This window comes from Sinocyclocheilus rhinocerous, unplaced genomic scaffold, assembly GCF_001515625.1.
Source record: "Sinocyclocheilus rhinocerous isolate Xijiao unplaced genomic scaffold, SAMN03320098_v1.1 scaffold565, whole genome shotgun sequence".
NCBI classification, from domain to species: Eukaryota; Metazoa; Chordata; class Actinopteri; order Cypriniformes; family Cyprinidae; genus Sinocyclocheilus; species Sinocyclocheilus rhinocerous.
The window spans coordinates 501,821-509,061 of record NW_015646384.1 but is presented as its reverse complement, the minus strand read 5'-3'; the positions used below and the strand labels follow the sequence as shown (position 1 = coordinate 509,061).

General features: G+C 34.1%; 1 protein-coding gene across 1 annotated transcript in view; it reads right to left on the bottom strand.

The window, feature by feature from the left end:
- Positions 1-516: 516 nt before the first annotated feature.
- The window catches only part of LOC107707747 (tyrosine-protein kinase HCK-like), a 15,624-nt gene continuing 8,899 nt past the window's right edge, over positions 517-7,241 (bottom strand). Inside the window, exons 9-14 of the mRNA XM_016511839.1 lie at positions 6,613-6,795; positions 5,484-5,560; positions 4,280-4,433; positions 4,015-4,146; positions 1,283-1,510; positions 517-1,080 (exon numbers count right to left, since the gene is read on the bottom strand). Of these exons, the coding sequence (XP_016367325.1) occupies positions 1,308-1,510; positions 4,015-4,146; positions 4,280-4,433; positions 5,484-5,560; positions 6,613-6,795 (749 nt within the window). The 3' untranslated portion in view covers positions 517-1,080; positions 1,283-1,307. The remainder of the gene's footprint in view (positions 1,081-1,282; positions 1,511-4,014; positions 4,147-4,279; positions 4,434-5,483; positions 5,561-6,612; positions 6,796-7,241) is intronic.

Here is a 7,241-nt window from a genome sequence, read left to right as displayed (position 1 = left end):
AAAAAAATATATATATATATATATTATGAGAATGATAGTGAATGAGATTTGTTCCTTCACACTACTCAACATTAAAATAAATGTGTTTGTTTTATGGGCTAATTGTAACAACATACATACACACACTACATAATATTTATAGATAACTCTTTTGAAAATACTTTACATCATGGAAAAGTGTATTGAAAATCAGCTGCATAATCAGCATCATGTTTTACATTTTTTTAATGAAGCCACAGCTAAGGTCCCTCAGTATGACTGCAGGAAATCAGAAAAAAAGATTGTCACATAAATCGTTTACTATTATTGCACAAAATTTCAAACAAATATCAACAAAACAAAAGATGTACAAGTAAGACACATATCAAATGTGAAATCGCTTCAGGCTTGTAAAAGTACCAAACCTGAAAATCTGAAAAAAGAAGCATCAACTTACAACTTCATAAAATAACAATACACAGAGACTCAAAGAGAAATATTCATAACTACCTTAGGTACAGATGCGTTTTTTCCTGAAATGTTTGGAGCAATGATTTAAAATGGATTTTTTTTTTTCTGAGCAAATACATGTATATACATTTCCTAATCCACAATAACTTCTTTGAAACCTAATGTAGGTTGAAGTTTTAGAAATGATCTTTTCTTAAGCAATCAAAGCTACAATTTATTTTATTGCTCTATGTGTACTCTCAATTACATACACACACACATATGATTAGCTCTAAAATACAACTGTCATTGGGTTTTTACAAATAAATCAGACAAGTTATAACACGAAAAAAGAATATTATTTCTCACATTTTTTATATTAAAATTCTAACTTTATATAGCTTCTGTTGTGCAACACTCAGTGTAAGGCAAAGGGCTCTGCATGATAGGAATAAAACTGCTATTACTGAGATTTTGAAATTGTATTCATTTGCATATCATTAAATAACTAACACACTATAACTTTTCACATTTAATTTCACTACATATGTATAAAGTCAACAGGTTGGCATGGATAAGTTACATATGTGTACATTTCATCCTGATAAAGGGGATTTATGCAAGATCAAGGTTGTGTCAAAGTGTGTGTGTGTGTGTGTGTGTGTGTACAGGTCCCCGTAAAACAAAAGGCTTAAAAAACATACAAAACGGTGTTTTATGAAATTCAAAAATTGTTTCCTGTGAGGGGTAGGTTTAGGTGTAGGGTTGGTGTAGGGCAATAGAAAATACAGTTTGTACAGTATAAAAACCATTACGCCTATGGAGAGTCCCCGTAAACCACAAATACAAGTATGTGTGTGTGTGTGTGTGTGTGTGTCTCAAGGCTGTTGCTGATACTGGCTCTCTGTGGCAGTGTAAAAGTCCTCCAGTATACTCTGCAGGTACTCAAAGGTGGGCCGGTCCTCTGGCTTGTTCTTCCAGCATTCCAGCATGATGTCATAGAGCTCTTGAGGACAGGAGTCCAGACGCTGCATTCGGTAACCTCTCTCCAGAGCACGGATCACCTCTGGATTTGTCATACCTAAACACACCATAAACACAGAGTTTCTAGCATCAGCTGATACCATATATTAGTTGTGGGTAATTCTCTGGAAACTGTGCAATTTGATCTTAACAATTCAGGATTTTTCAAAATTGTTTTTGTATAAAAATATATAAGGTTACTGTTGAAATTGAGAATTGAAGTAGTTGAAACCATAGCTAGCTAGTATTACTGCACCAGATATGATAGAGCCTGAAACCTACTTCTGTCTGAACCAGGTGGTGAAACATAATTTTATTTTATAAATAATTATTTATTCCAAATATTATGACAGGAAAAACTAATTATTATTATTATTATTATTTTTTTTTTATAAAGAGGAAATGTCACAGTACAACAGGGTTGAAGTGAGATTTTCTTATAAATGATGATGAATAGATACATGCAGATTAGCTGCTATTCAATTGAAAAACAAAGATTTAAAAAATGCACTGTAAAACTACCGTTAAATATATTACTGCTACTGTTATAAAAGTTTGAGGTTGGTAAGACTGTTTTTGGAAAGAAATTAATACTTTTATTCAACAAGGATGCATTAAATTAAGATTTATATTTCATATTCATTTTCTATTCATTAAATAATACTGACAAAACATATCATGGTTTCCATAAAAGTTGCGGCACAACTGTTTTCAACATTGATATTAATAAGAAATGTTTCTTGAGCAGCAAATCAGCATATTAGAATGATTTCTGAAGGATCATGTGACATTGACACTGATGCTGAAAACTCACTGATGCTGCCATCACAGGAATACAAATACATTAAAATAAATGATTTAAAAAACAATTATTTTAAATTGTAATGATATGTCACAATATTACTGTTTATAATATATTTGATCAAATACATAAAGCCTTGGTGAGCATAAGAGACGTCTTTCAAAATTTGACCAACCCCAAACTTTTTAACAGTAGCATAAAGTGAGTTTGTTTCAATCAGTTATTACTAAGTTATGTGAACTCAACCAAGAAGAACTGAAACAGTTATTAGAATGTGTTATTGCTAGTTAATTCTAAGATATTTTTGTAGGTTTATTTGATGTGTCAAATTTTTTAAATGGGTCATGATGGGCCATTGTTTTTTATTTTGTACTGTTCTTTGAGGTCCACTTACAATGTTCTCAAGAATTTTGCTTCAAAAAACATCATAATTTAGAAGTAATAGGCTATTTTCTCATCAGAAAATCACCTTCCTCATCAGAACACTCTGTGTGGCAGATTGTAGACTCAGAAGTAAATGCCTACTGCTGTGATTGGCTAACATTTGTGTATATTTGACAGCCTACATCCTTCACAGATGGATGCTGCTGTGATTTAGGTTAAAAACGCATAAATACTCAGTACATATCAAACGATAATAACAGACAAAGCAATAGCACCCACGTAATGAAAACAGTTACTCACACTTGTATGGTGCGAAATTAATGTTGGATCAAATATAGTCGGCATAGCATCGTCTTTCAATTTCAATCTTTCTGAAAATCCTGCGTCCAATTGTGCCTTGTTTGTAAACAAATCCGCGGCAAAATGAAGTGAACAAAAGACTAGTTGTTTAGACTAGCCTTAAAAAGTTAGTCATTTAATTTTTTTTCTTCAAGACTGGTAATACATTTTTAAATTCAGTTATGAAAAGGTAGATTGGTCTTATTTGTATTGGAAAAGTAAGACTGATTACCCCTTGCCAACTACTAGTTGGTCAAACTAGTTCTTAAGACACAGTCTTAACATGGTGGCTAAGTTTATGCAACTGGCCCCAGGTTCTTACTGACGTGGTCTAGAATTTCATTAAAAATAAAGTTCATCAAATAAAGTTTATTGTTTGGTTTCCGCGTAGACCTGCATTTGCCGCTTTTGTCATTTACCTACTACATGCACGAATCGGTGGGCGGGGCTAAGCAGGCAGTGATGTCGAAGCAGGCGTTGATCTTCTTCTGCGGAGGCGGTGCTTATCCACACTATTACATCATAGAGTAGCAGACTGGCTTCAATATAAGCTGTTTTTAGACTTATGAGAAAGTTTTGAGTTCTGAAACTTACAGGATGTTTTTATAGTACAATGACCTCTTATGTCAAAAGATCAAGGGAATTTTGGTTTCTCAGTTCATGACCCCATTACTGATTTTCACAAAGTTAAGTTTTATACACATATAGTTAAGTAAAGCTTATAGTTTAATTTACCGCCAAGAAATGTACTTTTTCAGAGTTTTAGTAGAAATTAAATACATTTACATTAGTCAGATATTTTTTTTATTTAAATGTTTGATAATGCAGTGACAATGATAAGGCAGTTGATTTAAATCGAATTTTAAAAATACACATTTTTAATTAGCTTAACTTGTTGAGTTTTGAAAACAAAGTTAAATCAATTAAATAATAGTTCCAAATCCTAGAAGTCATAGAGATACAAAAACAAGTAGGTACAAATGGCACAGATTCCAGACAATGACCATTATTCACAGTGCACTGTGGTGAACACTAACCTGGATACGGTGTGCGACCATAGCTAATGATTTCAGTGAGCAGAATGCCAAAGGACCAAACATCTGATTTAATGGTGAAGGAACCATAGTTTATGGCCTCTGGAGCGGTCCATTTTATGGGGAACTTTGCACCTTAGGTCACAAAAAAAAATATTAACATGACTTCCTCTGACAGTAACCTATAAAGAAACATGCATGTATCCAGTTTACCAGCTTAAATTAACTTGGTTTCTCAACATTATTGTTGGCTGCATATCCCACTAACCTTCTCTGGCAGTGTATTCGTTGTCCTCTATGATACGGGCCAATCCGAAATCAGCAATCTTACACACTAAACTCTTGTTGACCAGGATGTTGGCAGCACGAAGGTCTCTGTGAATGTAGTTTCTCTGCTCAATGTAAGCCATGCCTTCTGCTATCTGAAGTCAGAGAAAAAATAATGTTTTAGTTTAATGATGTGCTTACACTGGGTTTGTGTCACTGAGAGCAAGAAGTGCGATAAGCTATAATGGTGTGTGTGTGTGTGTGTGTGTGTGTGCGTGTGTGTATCCTCTTATCGGTGAGGGCAGATTCACATCTGTCCTGTTAAGTGCTTGCAATTCTCTTCCCCTTTAACTTATGGTCGCACCCTTTTTTTTTTGCAACTGTCACACACACTTGCATTCAAAATCCTCACTTGAATGAAACACATGTCATATTTACCTAATATTTCCTAATATATCTTTTTGTATAACTTCATTATTACCCGATTCTGAATGTATATTGGTGGTCAAAACTTTGGAATAATGATTTTTTTAACGTTTTGAAAGAAGTTTCTATGCTCACTAAGCCTCTTATGCTCAGCTGCATTTATTTGAACAAAACTACAGTAAAAATGTAATCGTGTGAATATTCTCACAATTTCAAATAGCTGTTGTCTGTTTGAATATATTTAAAATATAATTTATTCTTGTGATGGTAAAGCTGAATTTTCAGCTTCATTACTCCAGTCTTCAGTGTCACATGATCCCTCAGAAATCAATCTAATATGCTGATTTGATGCTCAAGAAACATGTATTATAAGTTGAAAACAGTTTCATAGCTTAATGGTTTTCTATAAATGCAGTCTTTGTGAGCATAAGAGACTTCTTTTAAAAATGTTAGCTGTTTATGTTTGACCGCAAGTGTATATTTCGATATTTTAAAGAATCACTTGCACAAGAGAGAACAAACTGATATTATCTTGGATTAACAGTGACATAAAGTTAAAGGAATTGATTGTCATGTTAATGGTGGACTCAACCCTCTCTCTCACACACACACACACACACACACACACCTCTGTACACAAATATTACTGTCTGTCGGTTATCGCATTTGAATATTAAAATCTACAAAGGCAAACCTGTCTTCCACATCAAGGGACCGTGACTCTGTATGTGGGAGGAAAGCACATGAACTGAACAAAGGAGATCTTCAAATCGCCTCACCTGTGCTGAGAAGTCAATCAGTTTGGGCAACTGGACACGATTCCCTTCATCGCTTTTAATGAAGTCCAGTAAACTGCCTGTAAAACACAGGCACACAAACAGATAAATAACAGAAATATAAAGCCATGCTCTGCACAGTGGAGTCTAGAGTCACACACACCTTTCTCCATGAACTCTGTAATGATGTATATGGGCTCCTCTTTGGTGACCACAGCGTTGAGACGGACCAGTTTGTCGTGCTGGATGGATTTCATTAAGTTGGCCTCCATGAGGAAAGCTTCCACAGACATACTGCCAGGCTTCATAGTCTTCACTGCCACTTTTGTGTGCTTGTTGTATGTCGCTGAGAAGCAAACAGAGATGAGTTACGCTGGAATTCTTCATTTTCATTATACCATTATTAGTGTCTGCTCCCTGCTCAAAGCGTAACAGGACCTGAGAAATTGCTGGGTTTCAGATTGGGTTCAAGATCAGGTCAGTTTTTTAGCTACAGCTTCCGGCTTTTTTCAGGTTTATAATTACTGAAAAGTTTAAAAAAGGTGTGCGCATCCCATAAACCTGAAGGCTCAGGTGCAGGACAAAAATAAGGTCAATTCAAACGAAACAAACAAAATGTCCGCACACTGATATGTGACTGCTCTAAAAAAATGATTGATACTAGTACAACGTTTCGACCATCAGGTTTTCATCAGGCACCTTTATAATATTTATTAATTATTCAAATAATATATGTATATATATATATATGTATATATATATATATATATATATATATTTAAAAATTATTAACAATTATTAAAAAATGAGCAAAACTTTTTAATAGTGTACACACACAATATTATTATATTATATTATATTATATTATATTACCATCAGGTCTTCATCAGGCACCTTTATAATTAATGAAAACAAATTATTTATTACTGTAATAATAAGTTGTGATTGAATAACAGTGTCATTGTGATTCATATATCAATAATGTACATTTTGTGTATAATGTATTTTTAGTCCACCTTCATCGCTTTTAATGAAGTCCAGTAAACTGCCTGTAAAACACAGGCACACAAACAGATAAATAACAGAAATATAAAGCCATGCTCTGCACAGTGGAGTCTAGAGTCACACACACCTTTCTCCATGAACTCTGTAATGATGTATATGGGCTCCTCTTTGGTGACCACAGCGTTGAGACGGACCAGTTTGTCGTGCTGGATGGATTTCATTAAGTTGGCCTCCATGAGGAAAGCTTCCACAGACATACTGCCAGGCTTCATAGTCTTCACTGCCACTTTTGTGTGCTTGTTGTATGTCGCTGAGAAGCAAACAGAGATGAGTTACGCTGGAATTCTTCATTTTCATTATACCATTATTAGTGTCTGCTCCCTGCTCAAAGCGTAACAGGACCTGAGAAATTGCTGGGTTTCAGATTGGGTTCAAGATCAGGTCAGTTTTTTAGCTACAGCTTCCGGCTTTTTTCAGGTTTATAATTACTGAAAAGTTTAAAAAAGGTGTGCGCATCCCATAAACCTGAAGGCTCAGGTGCAGGACAAAAATAAGGTCAATTCAAACGAAACAAACAAAATGTCCGCACACTGATATGTGACTGCTCTAAAAAAATGATTGATACTAGTACAACGTTTCGACCATCAGGTTTTCATCAGGCACCTTTATAATATTTATTAATTATTCAAATAATATATGTATATATATATATATGTATATATATATATATATATATATATATTTAAAAATTATTAA